Here is a 27,122-nt window from a genome sequence, read left to right on the forward strand (position 1 = left end):
ACGTATGGAACAAGGCTGGACCCTGTACTGACTCTTGAGCACTGCTAGTCACAGGCCTCTAAACAAACTGTACACCATGGATCACAACCCTCTGAGCTCTGTCATTCGAGTAGTTCTCAATCCACCTCACTGTCCACTCATCTAACCCACATTTCCTGAGCTTACCTATCAGGATGTTATGGGAGACAGTGTGAACAGCCTTGCTAAAGTCAAGGTAGACAACATCATTTCTCTTCCCTTATTAACCCAGTTGGCCACACCATCATAGGATGCTATCAGATTGGTCAAGCATGATTTCCCCTTCATGAATCCATAATGCCTCCTCCTGATAATCCTCCCCATGCTTAGGGATGACCTCCAGAATGAGCTGTTCCATCACCTTTCTAGGGTTGTAAGTGCAGCTGACTGGCCTGTAGTTTCCTGGATGTGCTATTTGGCTTTGGATTTCCTCCAGTCCTCAGGCACTCCCCCTGTTCTCCATGACCTTTCAAAAATGATGGAGAGTAGCTTAGCAGTAACCTTAGCCAGCTCCTTCAGTACTTGTGGGTATACCTCATTGGGCCCCACAGATTTGTGTGTGTCCATCTTGTTTAAGTTATCTCAACCTAGTCCTCTGTGATTGAGAGACTCTTCCTTCCTCTAGACTCTTCCTGTTACCTCCAGGGACTGAGGGCCAGCCTTAGTAGTAAAGACGGAAGCAAAGGCAGCTTTCAGCAAGTGCCTTCTTTGTGTCCTATGTCACCAGGACACGCACCTCATTCATCAGCAGGCCCACGTTTTGCTGGGTACCTTTTCCTGCTGATGTACTTAAAGAAGGGTGTCAGGTAGTGATAGGACTAGGGGGAATGGGAAAAAAGTAGAAATGGGTAGATTCAGATTGGATGTTAGGAAGAAGTTTTTCACCATAAGAGCGGTGAGACACTGGAACAAGTTGCCCAGGGAGGTGGTAGAAGCCTCATTCCTGGAGGTTTGTAAGGCCAGGCTGGATGTGGCTCTGAGCAACCTGATCTAGTGTGAGGTGTCCCTTGCCCATGGCAAGGGGTTGGAACTAGATGGTCCTTGAGGTCCCTTCCAACCCTAACAATTCTATGATTCTAAGTGCTTTGTGTTATTTTTTACATCTTTCGCCAGATTTAATTCCAAGAGGGCCTAGATTTCCTTATAGCATCCCTGTATACTCTGGCAGCATTGCTGTATTCCTTCCAAGTGGCCAGTTCCTTTTTCCACATTCTATCAGCTTCCTTGCTTTTGTTCATGCAGGGCTTCTGCCTCTTTTGCTTGATTTTGTACTGATGGGGATGTATCAATCTCAAGCTTGGAGGAGGTGGTGCTTGAATATTAATCAGCTCTATTCAGCCCTTCTCGATCTTCTAAAGCCCTAGCCCGTATGATTCTTCCAAGGAGGTCTTTAAAGAGGTCCAAGTTAGCTTTCCTGAAGTCTGCAGTTGCAATCCTTCTTAGTACTGTGCTACTTCTTTGCATGCTCTTAATCATACTTCTACCAGAAAACAATTTTTCTCACAAATTTGAGACTTCACAGAATAATTAACCTTCATCACTGATTAATCTGGAGAGGAAAACCTGTCTGCACAGTTGCTGTCTCTGTCCTGCTGCTGTAAGCATAGAGGCCGATCAGTAGATAATTTTTTTCTTGGTCCCATTTTGTGTAGTTATTTTACATTTTTTCCCCAGTTATTGTCACAGTTAATGTATATGAATGTGTGAATACTATGCTTTACATATCTGTGTAGTTTAAACCACTCATTTTTACTACAGAGTTTGCTACAGATACTAATCCTTAGGTCTGCTCATCAAATAAGGTTGGAAGACGAGGTGTGAGAGAGGAGGTATGAGATAAAAGCTAAAAGTCACAGAAATCACAGAAATGTTCATGTTGGAAAAGACCCTCAGGATCATTGAGTCCAACCAATAACCCTAATCTACAAAGTTCACCCTTAAACCATAGCCCCAAGCACCACATCCAAATGACCTTTAAACACACCCAGGGCTGGTGGCTTGACCACCTCCTTGACTACTCTTTCTGTGAAAAAATTTTTCCTAATGCCCAGTCTAAACATACCTAGTTGCAGATTGAGGCCATTCCCTCTTCTATCACTAATTGTCTGTGAGAAGAGACCAGCACCAGCCTCTCCAGAAGGCAGGAATAAGCTATGTTGTAAAAAAGGCGTAACTGCTGCTTTGTCCTCTGGGGTCCATAGGTGTTTTAACTCCATTTAATGCCACTACAGATCTGTTGTATTTAGCAGAAAATTAATACTTTTGCTGTCCTCTCTCTCTCATGCACATGTATACACATAGAGATATATCTGTACTACTTTCTTTCCTAAGTATTTATCAGCCATTAAAGTTTGAGAAGTTGCCTGTGTGAGTATTTCTGTATTTGTCTTGATTTGTAAATCAACCAATTTCTGCTTTACAGTGCCTGAAGATGACAACAAAGCGGAATTTGTTTGTGCGGCTGGTGCCATGCCGCTGTCTGCGTGGAGAGGAGGAAACAGTCACTACACTTGATTATTCTCACTGCAGCTTGGAACAGGTGCCTAAGGAGATTTTTACTTTTGAAAAGACGTTGGAAGAACTCTATTTAGATGCTAATCAGATTGAAGAGCTTCCAAAGGTATGTTGGCTGGCTTTCCTTTTACTTATGTGTATTAACTCTGTTACTTCATCAGCACTGTGGATGTAGCCGGTGTCTAGCTTCCCACTTCACTTTGAGGCTGCAGTTTGCCAAATATTTTTAAGTAAATGTTTCTCCCAGAAAAAGCATCCCTGCTAGAAAGAATTTAAGGAGTATTTATGCTCTTGAGAAGTGATCACTGAAAATCTATACTTGCACATTTAATAGAGCTAATAGCATGTAAGGTAAAACCAGAAACTTTGTAAAAGTCTGTTGTAGTTTCTAACTTACTCTTTTTTATTCTTGTCTCTTCCCAAGCAGATATTTCTTTAGAGTTACTCTATGTTTTAGTAGCTTGGTTTCAAAAACTTTGTATCAACCATAAAGGTATTTTTTGAAATTATTTCAGAACTTCATTTCTGTGTCTTGTTCTTTATTGGCAAACAGTGAAATTGAATGCTTAAAAACCAGAACAAAATACCTTTTTTAGGAATGAAAAAACCAAAAAACTTATTGTATTGTGTTCTTATTTACCAAGTCATAATAGCTAAGCAAACATCTTGCTACCAAACTCATAATTCTCAATAAATTCTTTATATTAAGAGGAAGAAGGACTGTACCATGGTGATCAGATGGATGCATGTTGGTGTTTTCTGTTCCTTTTCTGTTAGACACCATTTGATTTCATTAGTCAGTTCCTATATGAAATCCAATTTTGATACATGAATAAACGGAGAGGTGAGCAGTCTGGCCTTGGTCTAGGCTAATACTGAATTATACATTTGATTAGAAAGCCTGCTTAAACATTTATGTTCTGTTCCTTTTTACTTTGCTGAACTGCAGGGATCTGTATTAGCCTGTTTCAGGTACAATGTATTATCCTTACAGGCTTATTTTTGAAAAGGGAAGTATTTTTTTGAAGCTGTTAAGTAATTTTGGTCATAATTTTTTACTACTCTTTCAATGTTCAGAAGAAAAAACCCACATACAAATTCAAATACTGTAAAGGAAGAAGCAGAGAGATTTAGGCACTGGTAAATACATAATAAGGTGTTTTATTTAATAATTTGAGAGAAATTATAATCTTAAAACTGCCCATAGAAGGTCCATAAGTGAAGGCCTGTAACATTTGAAATGATCCTAGCTGATGTGGAGCCAGAGTTTCAAGCTGTGTGTGCCTTTTCCCTACCCCAAGCTTTTATTAGTCTTTTAAATTGGAAAAACGTAAAGTTTCTAATGAAGGCATATGAGATGAAGAGTGTGGTGTACTTACTAGGCTGCATCCAACTTTCTGAAGCTTTAAGACATTCCCACTCTCCTCCTTGCCTCTGGTGGTGTGCTCTTATCCCTGTTTTGCAATCTGCTACTTTTTGTACACCACAACACATCTGGTTTGGCACTATCATCACTCTGATCACTGAATTGGCCTATTGGTGCCTGTGGATTTTGAAATTACTTTTTTTTTAGTTGCCTCCAATCTTTTAAGAAAGATTGGAGCATACTCCAGCATGTTCACAATACGGGTCTTACGGTATATCTCCTTAATTTAGTTCACTGTCGGAGTGCACCGCATAAGTAAAGTGTGGTGTAGAAGGACTTGGCTTTTAACAAAATGCTGGTGTGCAGTGTCAGTTTCAAAAGTTACCTGGCATTTGATGTAGTATTGTCTTGTTTGCTACATCACACTTGAAAATGTGCTTCGTTTATCCCATGGTGTGCATTTGAGCTGAAAAGCTCAAACCATAGCAGTTATCATTTCATTCTCACTTTGCTGTTTGGAAGACATTGGAATTCTGCAGTAAAATAGTCTTTAGTTATATGATTACTGCTGTTTGGTGGCACTTAACCACTGAATATATGAACATTAAAAAGTACAACAACAACAAAAGGAACAACTAAAAACTCAGGGCCATCCAAAACTCCCCTTGTCTTTATTTTCCAATAAAGATACTGCAATTCCTGACTGATTTGCTTTTCCTGACTAACTTCTTATGGTTTCAAGAGTCCAGATTATTGTTTTTGGTGATGAGTTTTAAGTATATATTCTTGCCCAAAGTACTGAAATAAGAGAATGGCTCCAAAACATATAAGCTTATCAAAGTTCTCCTTCCCATATGAAATCCTAAGTAAGTTGTAACTCTTCAGAGAATTAATGATATTAACGATTTCTAACAAGTGCACATTTCTGAGGAATTGGACACATAAGTAGGGAAGTTAAAGCTTATTCCTTGAAATGACTGTCTTGCTAATTTATGTCTGCTTTTGTTCTGTGGTATTATATGCAAACATTACGTGAATGGGGTTAGCTCCAACAGTTTGTAGCTGAAATAATGGCCTCATAATTGAGAGACACCCATGAAATTTTGGTTGAACTGAGCCCTTTGTTATGATGTTGATCAGGATAACGTTTCTTAGTTGTAGAACACATCCTAGTTAGTCTTGTATGACCTTTTCTCAGAGTTCCAAAGGAAAAGAACACTGAGACAGGTATTTATGTGTGATCTTATCAGAGTTCTTGGGAAAGAATGTTGACCTTAAATTGTTCTAGTGAACCAATTCAACTGTATTCTTTAGAGATTTATTTTATACTATCTTTAAGTTTCCTACATATCATTTGAGGATTTTTTTTCCATTGGACTAAGACTATTTGCCGTACTTTGTCATTTCTAACGCTTTATAAGAATCTCAAGGTACTTTGCATATTGGAAGAGATCAGGCTTTGAGCTAGTACTTACTGCAAATTACAATGCATGTAGACAGAAGTTGTCCATTTTTTGTATCTGTAGATCAAACTTCCATAAGCTTTCATCGTAACTTTGTCAGATTTTGATGTACTTGAGCTAGGAAACATGGAAGGGAAAAAATAATTGTTCTAAAATATGGTGGAATTAAATTAAACTTATGGAGAAGATTAATATCTACTCAAATCTCATGTTTGACTTAAAAAAATAATGCATGCAACTATTGAGCTTTTTCTTTTTTTGAAGAAACTGTCATTACTTCTGGGGTATCACATGGCATTTAAGTTATTGGAAATAATGTAATGTTTTCCAGACTATATGTAACTACAGGTCACAATTTCTGAGAAAATGGAACTTGTAAAAGTGTTGAGTATAGCTTCTGGCTTGTTTTTTGCTTTCCTAAGCATTGCAAACTTAGTCAATTTTGAATAAAACTAGTTAAAGGTTTTGTCGTCAAGGTCTCTGCATAGTCTAGCATTCAAGCTGTGAGGTCAGAAGTTTAACGGGAGAGAAAACAAAAGCTATATAGATGAATCTAAGAGAAAGTTACGTTCTTTTTTTTTTGTTTTGTTTCAACAGCAACTTTTTAACTGTCAGTCTCTGCACAAGCTGAGTTTGCCAGACAATGATCTAACCACATTGCCAGCATCCATTGCAAATCTCATTAATCTCAGGGAACTGGATGTCAGCAAGAATGGTAAGTCAGCTCACTTACTAAATTGAGGTAACTAAAAGGCAAATCACCACTGACTGTACAAAGACGCTAGTGAAAATGTAATTTTAAAAAGCTACACAGCTAGTAAATTTTAAATTACTGCTCTAAATCACCACTTAACGTGAAAGATGATCTTTTATGGTGCTGCTGTGATATTTAATTGTACCTCAGATTACTTGGTTTGTACTTTGAGACTCATTACTGAAAACTGATAAAATACTTTATATTATTTAAAAACACATATCCTCAAATATGTTAATTCTAGTGGCTTTCATCGTGTTTCACTATACCAAAGAGAGTTTGCACAAGAACTTGCAACGTTTTTCTGGATTCTGTTCTTATATTTTGTTTCATATAAAAATTGTTTTCAGTTTGTTTTACTGAGATGTCTGAAAATTGTAGTACGACTTGGCTGTTCTGCTGTCCTACTCTGGGGATGATAACCTCTGTCTCATGGACAATGACTGGTTCACTTGTCTGACTTGTTAAAAATCTATCATTCTGTGTGAGTCAACCTTTTATGAATTATGAAGTGTTGTCAGCCAAGTGTTGTATATGTGGTGTTTTATTAATGCTGCTGCTTTGGCAGGCTAGCAGATATGTGCAACTGTGAGGAAATGGAAAGAACTCATGTTGTAATCAGGCATAGGTGTATGGCTTATTTAAGATAAAATAAAGTTCAGTTGTCATGCTAATTGATAAGTTTATAATAGAATCGTCTTAGTAATTAGAAGAGGACTTCTCAAAATCATATTTGAAAATAAGAATTACATTAATATGCCAAAGATTTTATCATATTAAATCCATTGTTTTATTTGGATAGCTAGCTAATTATGACTCTGCCAAGATGAGTAATTTCTGCTCTGTTGAGAGAGCACTCTGGTTGTTGAGATGTTGGCATTCTCCTTGATTGGACATTGTAGCTCTATCTGTGCTTAAAATGTTACTTTATTATTTCTGCCTAATGGGTGCAGCATTTAGAGTGATAAATTGAGCAGCTTGTCACTGCTCTGTTCCTGGTACAAGAGGATTAATAGTCTTTCTTAAAGAACACTGGCCTTAAACTTTCGTTGTGACACAGAACAGAGAAATAATCATCTTTTTGTCCTAGAGTGAACTGTTGAAAGAACTTTTTCCAACACAATTTCTCAATGCAAGAGCCTGAGGCAGCAAAAGGGCATTTGCCTTCCACTGCTGGCAAATTCCTTAGCTTATGTACATAAATAGGCAGCTGGTACCAGCTAGAGTTACTTGTCTGTCCAAAATGGTGTAACCTTTAGATAAGCCTTCAGAGAACTGCTGAAAAGAGCACTTGTTCAATGAGGCACATAAAGAATTTAAGGAGGCAATGGCTGAACTATGCCAGCAAACTGTGAAGCTCTGTTTTCTAGGGGTTGTTTTGTTCCGTTGTTGATAACCTTTCAGAGAAACGTCAGGACACAAGCTTATTTAAACTATTATCATGTGTCTGTTCTCTATCTTACCACTGTTTGAACAGCTTCGCTGCCTAGTGTTGCACATCAAAAATAGTTCTGAGGTCACATGCTTGTTTACTTGGGACACCATTTCTCCCGCTATTCCTGAAATCTCTGTGACACTCAAAAAATAAATCAGGGTCCCTGTTTGTCCCTGTTGGATGCGATGAGAAATAGTGCCTTTTGTTTAATTTAGGAGGCTTCATTTTAGATGTTAGATGGTTAGATGTTAGTTTTCAAATACTACCATGCACGAAATCTGAAAGTATTTGCATGGAAGATAGTTGAGCTATTTGTGTCATAGACATAATCAAATGTCTTGACTGAAGAGAAGACCTGAATTTTCTCAAGAGCTGATAAAAAAGTGAAGAATTGAACCCTCAGTTTTAAAATGTGTTCAAGTTACTTTATGAATTGCAGAGTCTATGTTGCAAGGGGAGACCTGTCACACAGGAAACCATGCAGCTTTCTAAGTAGAACTACAGAAACCTGTGTATAATACTTGATGTCTAGATGAAAGACCAAAATTGCAGAAATTTTTCAAAGTTGTACATTTGTTACATAAAAAATACCAGTACAAGAAAGCAATCTTTATGGTGTTTTAAAAGCTCATAAAAGGTCATGCCTTTTTCATGTCAAGTTTAAATGTCTCATTTCATATATACAATGTATAAAATTGTGTAACAGAGGCACAGCAGGTGTGCACACTTCGGTATATAAGAGTATTTACTAATATTTAATCAGAACAAAGGCTTCATTTAGTCTAGTGTGCTGTTTCCAACAGTGTCAAAAAGCAGAAAGACAAGAGACATGCATGTGTTCCACTGCATCCTCCCTGTGTCCAGCACCTTCTATTATTGGGCCTTCTTGAGCCAGACAAGGTGGGGCTTATGTAGTACTCTTCATTTGACTCCTTGGTCAATATATCTAGTCTTTGTGTGATGCACACAGAACCTTTAATGGTTGTGTGTTCTGGAGCATACAGAGGTCCTTGTGTATGTGTTTGATTTGGAATATATTATTCATGGTTGCTGAAGAGGTCATGGCATAGATGTAGCCTGAAATACCAAATTGCTGCTGTATTTGCAGGAAGAACAGAATAGAGTTGCAGTCTTGGCAATAGGCAATGAATTCAGTAGTTTTTTGGGTAGATATTATGTAGTTTGTCCTCTTATGGAATTTAATGTGATTTCCAAAGCTGTTTGGAACCCTTAATGTCATAGGTATTCCATTGTTTCTTTCCGGGTACGCTTCAGCTTTGAAGCATGTACCTGAAGCTTGATGCTGTCCTAGTTGCAAAGATGAAACAGTATTTGGAACAAATTGTGCAATAAATGAACCACATTCCTATATCAGAAATTACATACTGTGTTGCAGAAATGCCCTTTTATCCCAATCCTACTGGGTATGTCCTAAAGTGAAGTTGCAGCATACAGAACATAAGACTTGCATAGAAAAAAAACAGTATTTCATGTTTATGAAGCTGAAGGAAAATGTTATCTTTTTCAGTCTCACATAGCCAAATTATTTATGTATTGACAGTTGTTTAGGAAAAAATAACCAAAACAATACCCATCAAAAAATCTCACCAAAAAAACCCACACCACCACTCTTCACCCCTAAATCTGTCTCTTTAAGGCTTTGTTAACATTTAGGGGACAGTAATTTTTCTGGGATGCCAGTCTTAGCCTGTGCCTATTGGGACAATTTATGGGACCATGTGAAAGACTGCCAAGGAAATATTTGTACTTCTTCTCTAATGAAGGGGAAAGCATTCATTAACAGTGTATGATGGCATATAAAAATGGACAGAAGAGATAGTTTTACGGATCACTCAACCCAGGTGATTTGAAAGGCTGAAGCATACAATGAAGTAACTTGCTGAGGAAATCAGGCTGTCCTGGAAGCCTGGGAAATGGATCTGAAATCACTTATGGCTATAAGTAATCATGAAATAAAGTTGTTAACAGATGAGCGTTTAGATCAAATGTTTTCTTCAGCATTTTGAAATCATCTGCTGTTTTGGCAGACTAGCTTTAGTATACTGTGTGTCACAAACTGGGATTATCCTAGCTATGCCAATACGTGTGTGTAAGAGGAGTAATAATTAAAAAAAAACCCAAACAAAACACAAAAACCTGACTGTAAGCTCTCATCTCGTTTGCCTGCGTCAGCGCTGATAACTGAGCAGTTCAAGCTGTTGTTGGAGAAAATGATGAGACAGCATTATGCACTTAAATATATTGGGAGGCTAATGCACAGTATAAAACAGGATTCATTACTGACTGAACCTCACAGAATTGGTGTGATTTTTTTTTTTTTTTAGCTTTCAAATCTAAAACGTGACATCTGGAATTTCACAAGTAATTTCAAACGAAAAATTTCAGAAACATGAAACTTGGGTCAGACTAGTAATGGGTTTCAAAGATATAAAAAAGCAGTTTACATCTTAATGCTCCTGCTTTTCCACCTGTGGAGATGTATTCTGCAAAAAAAGCATTTTGTCTTAATTGTGAATAAATACTTTATTACTATATAAAAAATATGTAGTTAAGTACCTGTCTTGTTAACAGAATTGGCACCAAATATATTGCTAACCCTGTATTTTACTGTAAACCTAATTATATTAGTTACTATAACTAATAAGAGCACATTCTTCTTAAAAACTCATTAGAAAAGCTTAAAAATCTCACTGTGACAGTATTTCTTGGAGTGTTTTTCTCTGTTTTTTCTAAGTAGAAACACTGTTTAACTTGTTCTTTTCATATTTGTAGTTCAACTGATATTTTTTCATTAATTATTACATGGACCGTACAAATTTTATCTATTTTCCTTACAAAAAAACCTCCAAACAAGCCTCTAAAAACAGATTCAACTTCCCTTTTTCATCAGGTAAACTTATTACAGGAGCCTCCAGCATAGTTGCAGCATACAGCTTTGCAAGTGACCATCATTAAAGGGAAGACAAATGGGAAAGGAAATTTTAAAACTTTCAGAGCATGTGGAATTGGAGAAGAAGGTTTTCTGAAGTGAAGATGGATAGGAGAATCTGCTTACTATTAAGTAGATACTTGTCAGGCAGAGTAATTTCAAACATCACAGAATCACAGAATCACAGAATGAAGCAGGCTGGAAAAGACCTCAGAGATCATCAAGTGCGACCTATTACCTAATATCTGACAACTAAACCATGGCTCCAAGTGCCACATCCAATCTTTTTTTGAACACCTTCAGGGGTGGTGACTCCACCACCTCCCTGGGCAGCATATTCCACTGGCCGATTACTCTTTCTGTGAAGAACTTTCTCCTCACTTCAAGCCTAAACTTCCCCTGGTGCAGGTTAAGACTGTGTCTTCTTGTCCTGTCATTGGTTGCCTGGGAGAAGAGACCAACCCCCACCTGGCTACAACCTCCCTTCAGGTAGTTGTAGAGAGCAATAAGGTCTCCCCTGAGCCTCCTCCAGGCTAAACAACCCCAGCTCTCTCAGCTTCTCCCCATAGGGCTTGTGCTCAAGACCTCTCACAAGGCTTGTTGCCCTTCTCTGGACACGTTCAAGTATCTCAATGTCCTTCTTAAATTAAGGAACCCAGACCTGGACACAGTACTCAAGGTGAGGTCTAACCAGAGCTGAGTACAAGGGCACAATGACTTTCCCTGGTCCTCCTGGCCCCTTCACTATTCCTGATGCAGGCCAGGATGCCATTGGCCTTCTTGGCCACCTGGGCACGCTGCTGGCTCATGTTCAGCCTACTGTCAACCAGCACCCCCAGGTCCCTCTCTGCCTGGCTACTCTCCAGCCACTCTGTCCCCAGCCTGTAGCGCTGCTTGGCGTTGTGGACAATGTGCAGAACCTGGCACTTAGATGTGTTAGATCTCATGCCATTGGACTCTGCCCATCTGTCCAGCCTGTCAAGGTCCCTCTGCAGAGCCTTCCTATGCTCTAACAGATCAACACCTGATCATAGAAGGAAATCAGGTTGGTCAGGCAGGACCTGCCCCTCCTAAATCTGTGTTGGCTAGGTCTGGCCATCCTGCAGGTGCACTGTGATTGCCCTCAAGATCATCTGCTCCATAATCTTGCCAGGCACAGAGGTCAGGCTGACAGGCTTGTAGTTTCCAGGATCCTCCATCCAGCCCTTCTTGTGGATGGGCATCACATTGGCCAGCTTCCAGTCATTGGGGACCTCTCCAGTGGGCCAGGACTGGTGGTAAATGACGTACAGTGACTTGGTGAGCTCATCTGCCAGTTCTCTCAGTACCCTAGGATGGATCCCTTCTGGTCCCATGGACTTGTGAAGATTCAAGTGGCTCAGCAAGTTTCTAACTGCTTCCTCATGGATTACAGGGGTGCTGTACTGCTCCCTGATCCCATCTACGAGTTCAAGAGGCACGACCCCTCCTCTGAGCCAGCTTCTCTCTCCCAAGAGGCAGGCGTGGCGTGGGTGCAGTCTCTGCTGCAGGGCAGGTGTTTTCACCAGAGGGAGGAGCTGAGTCACTTGGGTTTGTTGTCCAGTTAGGTCATGTGGGCAGGATCAGAGATGTTTGCAACTCGTCGTACTTCAGGGTGGAGTATCTCCACTGGCTGTGTGATTGCGCCCAACTGGATGAGCCTTGCAACGGCAAGGGTAAAGTCCTTGGGCTTGCAACCGATGCCCCACTGCTTATGTAATTGTGATACAACCTTCACAAGGGCTTCCATCCTCCTTGCGGGTCCGGGAGCGTCCTCCCCGCCGGGCTGGTCCAGCCGCTCCGGCCGCTGTTCACCCGTCCCGGCAAATTTCCTGATTCCCAGCTGTTGATTTCCTGGGTTTCAGCACCACTTGTTGTCTTTCTCATGGCAACGGTGACCTGGTTCAGGCACAGCAAGACGACCAATTGCAGGTCACTTGGGTCATTAGCCCACTGACACCAATGTGGTGGATGGCAAATGGCGTTTATTGGTATGCAACACCACATTATATAGCTTAGGTTTACAATGTAGCTTCTGTCTGCTTACATCAAAGGTTAGTGCTATTGGCTATCTGGAGAGGTGGAGAGGTGTCTTATCTTTCCGTACAGCGCGACATCTTCCGACCGCCAGGCCCTAACTACCCACGCCAGGCCCTACTGCCCACAGAAATCTTGTCTAACTAACTTGATAGCCTTCTATGAAGTTTTATGACCAAGTGAGAAGATGAGGGAAGAGCAGTGGATGTCATACATCTTGACTTCAGTAAAGCTTTTGATACTGTCTCCCATAACATCCTCATAGAAAAGCTCAGGAGATGTGGCATGGATGGCTGGTCAGTGAGGTGGATTGCAAACTGGCTCCACAACAGAGTTCAGAGGGTTGTCATTGGTGGTACAGAGTCAACTTGGAGGCCTGTGGCCAGTGGTGTCCCCCAGGGATCAGTATTTGGTCCAGTATCTTTATCAACGACGTGGCTGAGGGCATTGAGAATACCCTCAGCAAGTTCACTGATGATACAAAATTGGGGGGGTTGGCTGACACCTCTCAGGCTGTGCAGCCATCCAACGTGACCTGGGCAGGCTGGAGAGCTGGGTGCAGGCAAACCTCATGAAGTTTAATAAGGACAAGTGCAGGTCCTGCATCTGGGGAGAAATAACACCAGGCACCAGTACAGGTTAGGGGCTGCTCTGCTGGAAAGCAGCTCCACAGAGAAAGACCTTGGAGTGCTGGTGGACAGCAAGTTCTCCATGGAACAACAATGTGCTCTTGTGGCCAAGAGAGCCAATGGGATCTTGGGATGTATCAAGAAAGGTGTGTCCAGCAGGTCTAGGGAAGTTTTTCTACCTCTGTACTCTGCCCTGGTGAGGTGAGACCACACCTGGAATACTGTGTCCAGTTTTGGGCTCCCCAGTTCAAGAGAGACAGAGACCTGCTGGAGAGAATCCAGTGGAGAGCCATGAGGATGATTAGGGGACTTGAGCATCTCCCCTGTGAAGGGATACTGAGATCCCTGGGGCTGTTTAGTCTTGAGAAGACTATAAATATCTGAGGGGTGGGTGTCACGTGGAGGGGGCCAGGCTCTTTTTGGTGGTTCACAGTGATAAGACAAGGAACAAAAGGTTCAAACTTGAACATAGAAGATTTCACCTCAACATGAGGAGAAAGTTCTTTACAGTGAGGGTGACAGAGCTCTGGAACAGGCTGCCCAAGGAGGTTGCGGAGTCTCCTCTGGAGACTTTCAAAACCCACCTGGATGCATTCCTGCGCGGACTACTGTAAGTCATCCTGCTCTGGCAGGGGGCTTGGACCTGATGATCTCTTGACATCTCTTCCAACCTCTGATATACTGTGATACTGAGATGACCTCCAGAGGCTTGTAGAATACTTCGTCTACCTCTTCATGCTGTTTGGGTGGTCTATAAGAGACTCCAATCAGGATGTTAGTTTTATTAGCCTTCCCTCTGATTTTAACCCACAGGCACTCAATCCATTCATCCTTAACCTCAGGTTCTGTGGCATTGAGAGATTCTCTAATATACAGGGCCACCCTCCTCCTCTTCTCCCTTGCCTGCCGTGCCTAAAGAGCTTATAACCATGCAGTGCAGTGCTCCAGTCGTGTGAATCATCCCACCACATTTCTGTAGTGGCAACTACATTGTAGTTTTCCTGGTGTACCAAAGCTTCCAGTTCCTCTTGTTTGTTACCCATCAGGAAATCCAGTCGAGTTTGTTTTCCGAATGTTGTAAGCATTTTGTAAGAGTTTTTTCAATTAGGTTTTCTTTAAAGAAGCAAAAGTTTTTTTAGGAAGGAAACCTTTCTTGTTCTTTAAGAAATTTAGTGATGATAGGTTAAATCTGTGACAGATTTGTTTTTTGAGTTTTACTCGAGAAAGGTAGGTTTCCTCCACAGATCTCCAAGCTTGTAAGGTTTTGCCTTTAAAAAGGGAGAGACACAGCCAGGCTTCTGTAATGTATGTATACAAGGAAAACCAAGTTGCAAGGAATTTGACACTTCTGGGACTCTTGCGTGTACAAGAGAAGCTACTGATGTTACATATAGCAGGTTTCAAATGCTTTTGTGATACCTGTTTGCAGAACTAGAAAACAGCTTGAAATAGCTGCTCTTCTTTCTTGAATTTTTAAAAAAAAATTATTTAGGATATGTTTTTATTTTAGTAAAGCCAGAGGCTTCTAAACTGCTTGACAGTGACTAGAGTACTGAGTACCACCTTTTGCACAGGGACATTGAGGCCCAACCTTGGGCTGAACTGCAACTCCATCTCTGAAAAGGAGAGGAAGGTGTTACTGCTGCCCTATTGCCTGGGCAGGCCTCACGGGGAAACCTGAGATCCTGGGTGATCTGAAACCGTTTGCAGTAAGGGATCCTTTGAGAATATTTGCAAAAGGAATGAATATTCAAAATAAGGGATGTATGGGTCAGCACTGTGCAGTGAATTGATTCAGCACTGACATGCTTACTTTGGATAATGAGAAGTGCCGGTTTTAATTCAGAAGGTATGCAGAAATCCTGAATACATAAGAGTAGAGACTGTGACTGATACTTTTATTTAAGCTTTCTGTTTAGAAATTCAGCTTTTGCAAAGAGATTTTATGTAATCTTAGAGTTCTGGTGTGTATTATTGAACTGTGTAAATATTTTTCCCCCATATTTGATCTATATTGACGAGAAGGACAGTTGTAGTACAGGCCCAAGTGGAAGAAAATGAGAAGCTGCTCTTTTTATGGTGGGAGCTGCCTTCAGGCAGATCTGGATAACTGCTTTCCTGGAAGCTGAAACCAAGATGAATAGATTAGCTGATGAAAGAATGTACGTAATTAAGATTGATTTCATATTCGAGCAAACTAAACCTATACATTTGCCTCTGTGTTCTCTGTACTTCTAAGGGTTCAGAGTGGGATGGGTGCTCAGCAGGCTGTAGTTTCTTTTATTTTGCAGCAAGAGGATTTTTTGGCGTGCCTTTTGTTTGGAGATAATTTCCCCTTACAATCCCCATGAACTGAGAGGTCAAACTATCTGTCTTTCCTTGGAAGACATCACCCATGTGGCTTGCACAGGTCTCATGTGTTAGTGATCTTCTTCCTGCTTTCTAGGAATTGAACCAATACTTTTTTGGCAAACCTATTTAAAACATTTCTGTGTGACAAAAGGTGGAACTTGATGTGGAGGTGCTTCCACTGCTGTATAGCTGTAACAGTTTCAATAACAGAAGTCTAGGTACAGGAGTTTTAACATTTGATTGTGAAGAAAAAATATGACAACATGACTACAGTATGAACAGCAGAGCAAGTCCCCATTTGCAGTAGGACTGAAACAGTAGGGGGATGTCAGCTATTGGATTCATTTCAGTGAAGGATTCTGCCAGTGGAAAATGCAACTTGCACAATTTTCTGTACATTTGAAATTCCTAATATTTCTTGAGTGGAAAAAAAAAATTACCTGATGGAGAAAAAAAGTTGTCCCAGTTTTCTCTCCTGCTTGTCAAGTTATGGTGACATTAAAGGATTGCGCTGTGTAAGGGAGATGAGTGTAACTCCAGATGGTGAGTGGGTCTCCAATTATACTTAAAATTGCCTTAATCCAGTTTAAATAGAAGGACATTTGTGCACATTTGTTCTGACAAGCTGTGCCAAAACAATCGTTGCTCTCTGGGGAGTAAGAGATCAGGCGAAATTCTGTAGTTCAGCTTTATGTTATCCAGAAATGAGGTTGATTACCTTTATATTTGTGGCCATTGACCCGAATTCCCTATATGACCTTTTTTGGTATGGCCTTTGGGCATGTGACATAGCTGGTCTGGAATCACGAGTAAACATTACTTTCTGGGTTAGGCTGGCTAGCTGGTGAATTTTTGCCAAGTACAGTTCTGAATGCTTTTTGCTTTTGGGTTACTCCAAACAAGAATTTCAGATTCCTCTTCCTTACCTCACTGCCAAATTTTATTTCATCCTGTTTCCCCACTTCCCCACTTTAAAAAAAAAAAAAAAAAGGGTTTTGTAGAAACACTACTGAGTTTTTAAAAGTGCCTGAGATTTGAGAATACAGGGAGGGAGGAGCTGACAAATACTATAAAAGCTGCTACATAAATCTCACTGCTGTGGAAAACTAGACTACAAAAAGAACTGATCTCAATTCAGTTTGGATCTGGTGCTTAGAATTAAAGATGATGAGCTAATCGTATTTTCTCCTGTTGTGCTCTGCAAATGGCTACTCCACAGCTATAATGGTTTGCGGTCTTTTTGAGAAACAGCATCATCTGTATTTCAACTACAGCACTCAAATGGCTTAGTGGTGATGGTTATTACCTTCCTCATCCCGTTGTTTCCTGCTTTATATTGTGTATGATAATTTTCAAGAAAAGTGGGATAAGGCTGTATCAGATGAGATAACCCCCAAGTAATCTGTTGCACCATCTGATACAATTCTTGAGTATTAGTGTATAAAGTAATGTCCTGGTTTGAGTTAGAACAGACCTAACTCTGTTCAGGGATTTTACTTTTCATCTCAGTTTTTTTCTAAGTAACTGCACTTTCTGAAGTTAACAGTTGATAGTGTCTGCTTCTAGAAGTGGATAATGCTTGATGCATATAATTATTACTGAAGGTTGGTATTCAGAAAGGCTCTTACACTTGCTCCTGTGCGGACTGAGGTCACTGCTAAATCTTGTGTACCACGCTGACAGAGCAGAAAGTAAAAGGCTGCACCTGTGGTTAGAGGGACATATGGGAAAGATGGCTCAAAACTGAAAACCCTTGAGTTTCATTCCATATATTCAGTATGAAGCTGAGGGATCAGGAGCACCAAGCTCTCTTGTTTAGTGGTGTCTGAGGAGGATTCTGCCCATTCTGCCTTCGATGCTGATCCCTGTGTTCCTGAATCCAATTCCATAATCCAGTTTCCGTCTGCTGCTGAGTCCAGTTTGGGACTGCCCCAGTGCAGGCCGCAGCATCAGTAACAGTGGCATAATTCCCACCAGGGGAGTTGGGTTCAATATTGGATTTGTATGTATTTGTGTGTATTTCATTTTATTGTTGTTATTTTCTTTAAAAGTAATGTAGGTGGGTTTTCTTTGTTTGTTTGGTTTAGTTTTGTTTTTTTTTCCCTTCCCCAATTCTTAAGTCTTAAGGGATTTCTGTTCCACTTCAGGAAGGGAGAGGGATTAATAGAGAGAAACTTTAACTCCTCTAGGGGCTGGCACGGGAAGCAGTGGAAAAAAACTAAGATCAAAATGGGATTTAGAAAGGAATGTGGATCTCAATTTGCAGTGCTCATTTGATCAGATGCTTGTGGAGGGTGAGGATGGCTATCAAATAGATTAATTAGCACAGTGTTACAAAAGGAGTGCAGAAAGATGTGGTCATGGAGATCCTTGACAATTGCTGAGCTTTCTTAATGGGGAAGAAGATTAAGGACACTAAGGATAGCTAGAAAGCAGAGAAGTGAGGAACAGATAATCTTAACAAGTGCTCTTTAAAGCCCTTTGTCCTTCTGTCATATCTTTTTCCAGTGTCTCTCTTTCTTACTTGCTCTTTGAATTTGCTTTCTTGGTGGGAGAACTAAACCCAACTGTAGTAAGTGCATGTTTCTTGTATACAGGAGGAATATTGCCGAGGAAGGTTGTACAGCCAGTTAGTAAATGCAGCTTCCCATTACATGGTAGAGAGTAGCAGTCTCCCTATATATATATGTAAAAGAAAAAAAAAATATAATTCCCCACCCCCTTTTGAATATGTCTTACAAACTTTATATGTATTTCATGCTGTCATTCCCAATTTACTGCTTTTTTGAATGGTGGTTACCATTTATCCATACCAAAGTCCTGGCTTTAAGAAGAAGTAAAATTAAATTTGTGGGCTTCTTCATTGTTAGCTTTCTCATATCGGCTGTATCTCTGTTGTTAATTTGTTGTTTAAACTTTTGCTGCCTCTAGGCAAATATGAGACTACTGTGGAGTCCTCCAGTTATGTACAAAAGCATGATGATTTAACATGTCTGTATTTGGATAGATAATATTTTATTTGGCTGATCTTTTTGAGAATAAGTTTACACTGACATTCTTCTTTCTATCAGATTGTGGCTTTTTTTCTAGGTAGTTATCACAGATTTAAGTCTTCTGTGCTTCAGTAGCAGTGGCAACTAGTATCAATATTAAAAACATGAGGTTTGACATATTGGAACAGAGAACTCTTTCATCCAAGGCCAGTAGTGTGACAATCTTTCATAAAAATTGAGCTTGAAGAATCTCTTGATGTGATTCAAACGGGAGAAATAATGGCCCAGAGTGTGAAACACAGCTCTACCTCTAAGGAAGAGTAGAGCTAAGGAAAGCAGTGCTTTACTCTGGTTAATGTAGACATATATTTTAGGAAGGTAGAGTTATAACACCAGCAATAAAGAGGTCTTGATGTACTTTTTTAGGCAATAGAAGACCACTTCATACAAGTCATACATAACTTCATATATAGAGGCATCTTTTGTACTAGATTTTTAGTACCTGCTGTGGTTCAGGATACCGTGTCATGTTAGATGCTTTCCATCTGTATGTTTGGATATTCTTGTTAGGTGAAAGAGGCTTCTGTATGGAATTAGAATTAAGATCATGTATAATTTAACCTTCCTGAAAATGTTTCTCAATACAAAGTTTATATGGCCGCAGTAGGGAAGGTACCTTTCTATTATTTGTATGGTTGTTTTATAATCTTCCTCTAAACCTATCTTTGTACTTGAAAATATCACTACTGCTTTCCAGAAATGAAGCTTCATTGCATTATAAGTATTACCTTTTTGATTTTTGAACTGTGGGAGTAATAAAGTTAGTTGAATCAGTATCCCCTGTTGTCTTCTGCTTCGACTCCACTCAGCCCCAGTAAACTTCACACAGTGAAGCCATAAATATAAAGCCATATTTTTATTTAGATGTGTGCATATGTAAGAACACACATGAAAGTAAACCAGAAGTGTCAGAAATAGTGTCCTGTAATACAGCTGATGGTTCAATTCTTTGTGGTGCCCTCTGTTTCTATATTTTTACTGTTCTTGAGTTCAGCAAGCTATTTCCCAAAAGGATCCATGATACATAGAGGTGTTTAAACACCTGGATTAACTGTGTGTCTTAGTGTGTATTTCTTGTCTTTCACCTCTCAGTAACAGTACAACGGCTGGTATGAGTCAAATGTAATAGTTTCAACCATTTACTGTGACAAACAAGTTCCTGTGAAGAAAGACTTTAAAAGCCCACTTTGTCAGAATTGATGTTTCTGGTTAAGGTGGATTTATGGACAAGTCACCATGGTGACTCAACATGACCGACTGTCTTACTGTGAAAGTGTGTGTTTTGTGAGTACTTTCTTGTCAGGTGGCGTTTCAGCCTTTTGAGTCTTAATGTACCAGCTCAATCTTGTTATTGCACAAACACAGAACCAAACTGTAAGTTAACATCAGAAATTCTGTAATTTCTTATGTAAGCAAAAACATTACTTAGCAGTTGATACTTTACCACATTTTTTCCTATTTTGATATTCTGAAAACAGATACATGGAGAGATGTAACCAAATCCCATTTTCCAGTCTGAAGGAGAAGACACTCTGCCACTGTGTTTCTCTCTGCAGCTGGACTGCAAGAAAGTTAATGTTACTTGGAGCAGCATGAAATTTCACACTCACTAGCCTAAAAGCAAGCATCCACAGAGTATAATTTCCTTGTAGTAGTCTCATTCCCTGGGTTTAGGCTGCCCTCTCTGCATGCCTCATAAAACACTCTATAAGTAAACACAATTACATTTTTTAATCGAAAGGCAAGGAGCTAATATTTCTGTTACCTGAAACACCCAGTTGTTTTTAAACTGTTTTTATTTTACTAGCATTTGGGGTTTGTGTTCTTTTTTGTTTTAAGACTCTGTTCTTAGTCCAAGAGGAAGGATTGCAGGATGAATGGTTTTCACACTTAGAAAAAGTTTATTTAAAACAAACCCAACTGCTTCAAGGTGTAAGATAGTGATACACTGCATAAGTAACTTCAGTTGTGATAATCATGTTTTTATTTGGTTTTATGGTATAGCAAAGATTCAGGTGAAAGTCTTGGGCAGTAGAGTGATTCAGTACTGATTTCCTACTGATGTGATATATCTTTTTAATGAAAAATGTATTGAAAATGAAATATTAGAGACCCAGTCCACTGGTTGCTAAATGCATTGAAGTTTTTATGGCTAGTTGTTTTATGTGCATAATTTTTTATGCCTGTGATAAAGTCTAATAATTAAGACTGTTTCCCTCCCTCTCTTTGTATCTTACAGGCATACAGGAGTTTCCAGAAAACATAAAAAACTGTAAAGTCTTGACAGTTGTTGAGGCCAGCGTAAATCCAATTTCAAAGTAAGTTTGTAATTTTTTTGGGTGTATTTTATCTTTTGTGCAAACACTGCAGAATCTCAAACTTGCGCCAGACGTGCCAACCTTTGGACACATGAAGTATCTTCATTAGCCTTATTGCACTGTGATACAGTACAGCTGTGTCACTGTAGCATTTTGCTCAAGTTAATAGGCTGTGTGGGCAATTCTGTGTTGCATCTTGTGGTTTTCACAGCTTGAAGTCCATCGTTCCCTGTGAACACAGAGAATTCTGCAGAGTTTTCTTTCTCAATAATTAATTTTACTCTAAATCTTGTAACACTGTTTTTCAGGTTTACCTTGTATGAGTAGCTTTCCCTCTCATCTTGCCAGAAATACCACTGCCAGAGACACAAACTTTGCTTGCTAGGGGGAAAAGAAGGGGTAGTGTAGGTTTTCATTTATCTTACTGTCTGTAATGAGAGTGTCCTCTACATTGGGTGTCAGAAGATCACAAATACAGAGCAAGACTTCTTTTGTTGTTTGTAGTTTTTATTTCCTGTAGATATTGCCCGCAATTCCTAAAAATAATTTTGAAAGAAATTTTGGCAGGGAAATAACAAGAAACAATTTCCTAGAAATTCTGATCCCACCTTCATATTATTGATATGTAGTACTTCAATACTGTACTGTTCAAGAAAATATGGCTTAATACTTTGAATATAATTGAAACAAAGGCATGACATTATTTTATTTCTATATAGGCTTCCAGATGGATTTTCCCAACTGTTAAACCTAACGCAGCTGTACCTAAATGATGCTTTTCTTGAGTTTTTGCCAGCCAATTTTGGCAGGTAAGTTGAACTTGAAACTTAGCATCCACATTTAGTTCTAAATTTATGCAGAGCAGTTTTTGCTGCTTCTCAAGCAGAGTATGAACTACAGGAGGGAAGAAGTGTGTATTACCAATCCATTTATGCCACATACTAGTTACATTAAAAAAACTCTGCATATTTATCACCAGTTTTATTTGGGCTTTTGAAGTACAGACAGAAGGCTTGTGAAGAGCCAAAAAATAAAGATAGTTTACATACTTGCTTCTTTTGCAGCACAAGTTCGGTAAGTACGGGAGACTATATTTAAAATGCAGGTTGCTTATCATTTCATAGTTGGAGTGAAGCAAATAATGACATTTGTAATTCCACTTGCCCTCTCCTAGATGCATTAGTTTTATTAGTGATCTGTGATCAGAGTTGCTGGCCTATTCTTCTCTGTCCAGTTATTAGACATTCCCTGATGGAGGATTAAAAGCATTAGGTTTGTCATACGCATAGCTAACGGAGAAGCTACTTATGGTACAGCAGAAGTAATTATGCTTTTTTTCTAGTACAGTAAGTTTGTGTTGCAAAAGCCCTCATTAAGGCTGAAGATGCATAGTCTTTACTTGTTGGCATTTTAAAGATTACCTATACTTTTTACCAGTCTGTTTTTAATAGTCTAATCAAATGACAATATTTTCTTGTTTAAAAACAACAGCACTACAGAGGAAATCGAAGACTTCTGCTAGACAGAGTTGGTATTAAGCATACTTAATCTTACATATAGTTTTAAAAAAGCCTCTTTACAATTTTTTCTGTATCACTATCTGCTTCTGTAATGCTTAATGGTTAGGGAAATGAAGTTATTTGTTACTAAAAGCTCCAAAAAAAAAAAAAAGGGACTTACTGAGGGAATCTTGAAAGCCAGTTCTCCATTGTAGTGGTTTTCCTATCAGCTATGAAGAATTTTGCCTTGTTTTATGTTGAAATGTATAAGTAGTGATTTCCAACATTGTAGCTTGTAGCTAGAAAAATTGAACTGACATTAGGTTTTCTCATCAACTGTTCTAAAATCAGGGTTTAGGTCAAATAGGTTATAAAACAATGAATTCATAAGTTGTCACTTCTAAGTAAGATTCTGAACCCTCTGACTGAGTGTGGTGTAAGTGGTCAGTCTGTTACCCCACAACTTTACAACTTGACAGTGCAAGCAATGTTTTAACTTCAGAGTATGGAAATTAAAAAAAAATAACAAAGAAACAAAAAAGCTCTAGTAAAACCTTCTGGGATACTTAGAGCATTGTTGGTGGTTATTCCCATAAAGGACAAACCTTCAACTTCTTTGGTGCGTTAACTGTTCTGTATATGGCCTTACAAGTGTTACTTTTCATTACAGGGGAACACATCAAGTAACTGAGTTCAGTTGCCAGCTCTTACTGGCAACTGTAGGCAGTAATGCCTCAAAAATTAAGCAAATGCCATATTGAAGCTAGCAAGGTTTTTATGCTCCATATGTTAAGGCCTATCTTCCAGAAGTTCAGGTTGTAAGTCTGGTTTCCTACATCAGTCACTTTCTGACTGTTCATATTCATTTATTCCGCAGTTCAGTTGCTGCCACATCTCATAGCTGGTGTCCCCTATTCCCTCATCTGCTCTTTTTGTAATATTTCTGTATCCCTCTTACTTTGTTACACAAAGTTCTGTTTCACTTTGGTAAGGTAAGTGTTCCTTTGTGCATGATTATATTAGTATATCATAGAAGGCATTTCAGTTTGAATCAATCTTCATTTTGAGAGAAGGTGAGAATGTGTATAGGTATAGTTAGAACTAAAATTGAGATCTTTTAATGGCTTGTGCCATGCTATGATTATCTATTGTTTCTCTTGGAAATATCTGTGGTTAAGCTCTGGTGTTCCAATAGCTGTTTTTGGAGCTACCCAGTGTTATTTCCCATGTGACTGACTAATGCATTGGACAGTTCAGTTAGATACGGCTGATGATTCTGTAAGAAAATCATTGGTGCTTGGCATCTTGTCCCTTTTCTATTTTTTTCAGTACTTCAGATTCTATAGCTCTTTTCCCTACAGTCTGCTGGTAATTCACTGTTGTTGTGACATTAGCCAGCTAAAACATTTTTCCTGACCTTTAAGAATGCTGTATGCCATTTTACTACATTCACCTTCAAGATTTATTCTCACCTTTGAAATTTATGTTAAAGCTTTGCATGCTAGTGAGGTCCAGATTATCTAATGTTTTTTCCCTATCTGTATGAACATTACATTAAGGTAGGAATTAAGACTTACCTCTGCAGAAAGGTGGTAGGCCCATTAGATCAACTGAAGCACATTTACACTAATGCAAACAGTATGGGAAACAAACAAGAGGAGCTGGAAGCCATTGTGCATCAGGAAAAATATAATATAGTGGCCATCACAGAAACGTGGTGGGATATCTCACATGACTGGAGGGCCACAATCAATGGCTACAAACTCTTCAGAAGGATAGGCAATGAAGGAGGGGTGTTGAGGTGGCCCTAAATGTTGACGACTGTTTTGATTGTCTTGAACTTAATGATGGTGATGATAGGGTTGAGTGTTTATGGGTAAGAATCAGGGGGGAAGTCCAATAGGGCAGATACCATGGTAGGATTCTGTTACCACCCAACCAGGATGAAGAGACAGCTAAAATATTCTTTAGTTATCTGGGAGATATCTCGTGATCACTAGCCCTTGTTCTTGTGGGAGACTTCAACTTCCCTGATGTCTGCTGAAATAGAACACAGCAGAGAGGGAGCAGTCTTGGATGTTCTGCCAGTGTATAGTGGATAACTTCCTGACATAGCTGGTTGAGGGAGTCTGCTGTGGGAGGAGCCCTACCTGCTCTTTGTGAACAGAGTAGAACTTCTGGTTAATGTAATGGTTGGGGGCTGTCTTGGGCACAGTGATCACAAAATGTTAGAGTTCTCATTGAAGACGAGGGAAGTCAGCAGAACTGCCATCTTGGACTTCCAGTGGCAGACTTTGGCCTGTTTCAGAGACTTGGGAGGCAGTCCTGAAGGGCCAGTGAGTCCAGGAAGGCTGGATGCTGCTCAAGAAGGAAGTCTTAAAAGCTCAGAAGCAGCCTGTCCCCATGTGCTGAAAGAAGAGTTGTTGGGGAAGAATGCTGGCCTGGCTGAATAGAGATGATTTAGGGGAAAAAATGAGCTTATGGTCTTTGGACTAAGGGACAGGTCATTCAGGAAGACTACAAAGTTATTGTGAGGCTATGCAGGGAGAAAGAAAGGCAAAAGCCCAACTACAAATATATCTGGCTTCCGCTGTTAAAACAGGAACAGGAAATCCTTCTACAACAAAAGGAGGACTAAGGAGGATCTCTGTCCTTTGTTGGATGCATGGGGGAACTTACTGGTCAAGAACAAGGAAAAGGCTGAGATTTCTTTGCCTCAGTCTTTAGCAGTAAGACCAGTTACTTGATGGATATTTAGCCCCCTGAGCAGTAGGATAAAGATGGGGTGCAGAATGAAACCTCCATAATCCAAGAGGAGATGTTTAGTGACCTGTTGTACTATGGTGGGTGTTGTAGACACCCACTATGGGTCTGGATGGCATACACCCAAGGGTACTGATAGGAGCTGGTGGGACTGCTCTTCAAGCCACTTTCCATCATTTACCAGCAGTCCTGGTTAACCAGGGAGGTCCCAGCTGACTGGAGATTGGCAGATGTGTGATGTCTATCTACAGTTTTGGGCCCAATTCTCTTTACTATCTATGAGTAATCTGGATGAGGGGATTCAGTGCACCCTCAGTAAGTTTTCAGATGACAGCAAGGTGAGAAGGAGTGTTCACCTGCTTGAGGGTATCAAGGCTCTACAAGAGGGACTTGGACACACTGGATCAACAGACTGAGACCAATATTATGAGATCCAACAAGGCCAAGTGCCAGGTCCTGCACTTCATTAACAACAAACCCATGTGGTGCTACAGGCTTGGGGAAGAGTGGCTGGAAAGCTGCCCAGCAGAGGAAGACCTGGAGGTGTTGATCAGCAGGTGGCTGAACATGAGCCATGAGTGTGCTCAGGTGGCAAAGAAGCCCAACAGCGTCCTGGTCTGTGTCAGAAATAGCGTGACAAGAAGGAAGACAGAGGTGATTATTGTCTCCCTGTGCTTAGTACTGGTCAGGCCACGCCTTGAGTACTGTTGTTCAGTGTTGGGGCCCTTACTACAGGAAAGACATTGAGTTGCTGATGTGGGCCCAGAGAAGGGTAGCAAAACTGGTGAAGAGTCTGGAGAACAGGTCTTATGAGAGGTGGCAGAGGGAACTAGGGTTCTTTAGTCTGGAGAAAAGGAAGCTGAGGGGAGACGTTCTTACTCTCTACAACTGTCTGAAGAGAGGTTGTAGTGAGGTGTCAGTCTCTTCTCCCTAGTAACAAGTAATAGGGAGAGAGGAAATGGACTTAATTTGCACCAGGGGAGGTTTAGGTTGGCTGTTAGAAGAAACTTCTTCACTGAAAGGGTTATCCAACACTGAAAAGGACTCCCCAGGGTGTTGGCTGAATCACCATCCCTGAAGGTGTTTAAAAGATGCTTAGATGTGGCGCTAAGGGATGTGGTTTAGCACCAGACTTAGTAGTTAGATAATGGTTGGACTCCATGATCTTAAAGGTCCTTTCTAACCAAAACAATGCTGTGATTCTACATACTTGCCTTTCTTTAGTGATGATGTACCAGTCCAGCCTTTCAGTCTTTAAAAAATGAACATTACTTGCTGGTGGTTGTTTTCACAATGTTGTGGGTTAGGGTAAGGAGGTTATCTTCAGTATTGTTATAACAATGTTGTCTTAATGGAGTAGTGTTATTAGAGACTTTTTGCTAAGATGTTATAATGAATTTATTTTTAATCTTCTTTCCAACAATTTGGCAGCATTATCTGCAGTAGTAGATAGTGGTATTTATTTTGGGATAATATTTTGCATAAATATGCAGTGATAATAAAATTTGGGATTTAATTTAGTTACCTATGTGCAATTTTCTGCAACCTTTGCAAATGCATCTGCCACAGAATACATGTGTTTATTACTTAAAAAGAAAAAAAATTCTTCATTAGCAAAACTGGAAAGAAGGTGAAAAATAAAGAACTTTTCTGAATGAAGTATTTAAGCTTTCTAAGGAATGACTGCTGTCGAACAGCATTTTATGATTTTTACAGATTTTATAGCTAAAGATGTTAGATTTGGGAGGAGTATTGAACTTACCCTGGCATAGTGTTCATCTAGAACCTTTGTTTTGTTTAAAAGTCGAGCTACGCTTGAAAAGCAGATTACATTAAATAACAATACTACAACAATTATTTTGTTGTATGCACCTACTATATGCAAAGTTGAATGTTTCTATTACAGCTTTGTGTTTAGGTGATGTGTAAATATTTCTGTGTTTATGGGTCTTT

General features: G+C 39.7%; 1 protein-coding gene across 1 annotated transcript in view; it reads left to right on the top strand.

Moving 5' to 3' along the window:
* Positions 1-27,122, top strand: part of ERBIN (erbb2 interacting protein) — a 127,346-nt gene that overhangs the window by 50,434 nt on the left and 49,790 nt on the right. Inside the window, exons 3-6 of the mRNA XM_054397783.1 lie at positions 2,441-2,638; positions 5,959-6,076; positions 20,829-20,907; positions 21,627-21,716. Coding sequence (XP_054253758.1) covers positions 2,450-2,638; positions 5,959-6,076; positions 20,829-20,907; positions 21,627-21,716 — 476 coding nt within the window. The 5' untranslated portion in view covers positions 2,441-2,449. The remainder of the gene's footprint in view (positions 1-2,440; positions 2,639-5,958; positions 6,077-20,828; positions 20,908-21,626; positions 21,717-27,122) is intronic.

This window comes from Indicator indicator, chromosome Z (assembly GCF_027791375.1).
Source record: "Indicator indicator isolate 239-I01 chromosome Z, UM_Iind_1.1, whole genome shotgun sequence".
Classification (NCBI taxonomy): domain Eukaryota; kingdom Metazoa; phylum Chordata; class Aves; order Piciformes; family Indicatoridae; genus Indicator; species Indicator indicator.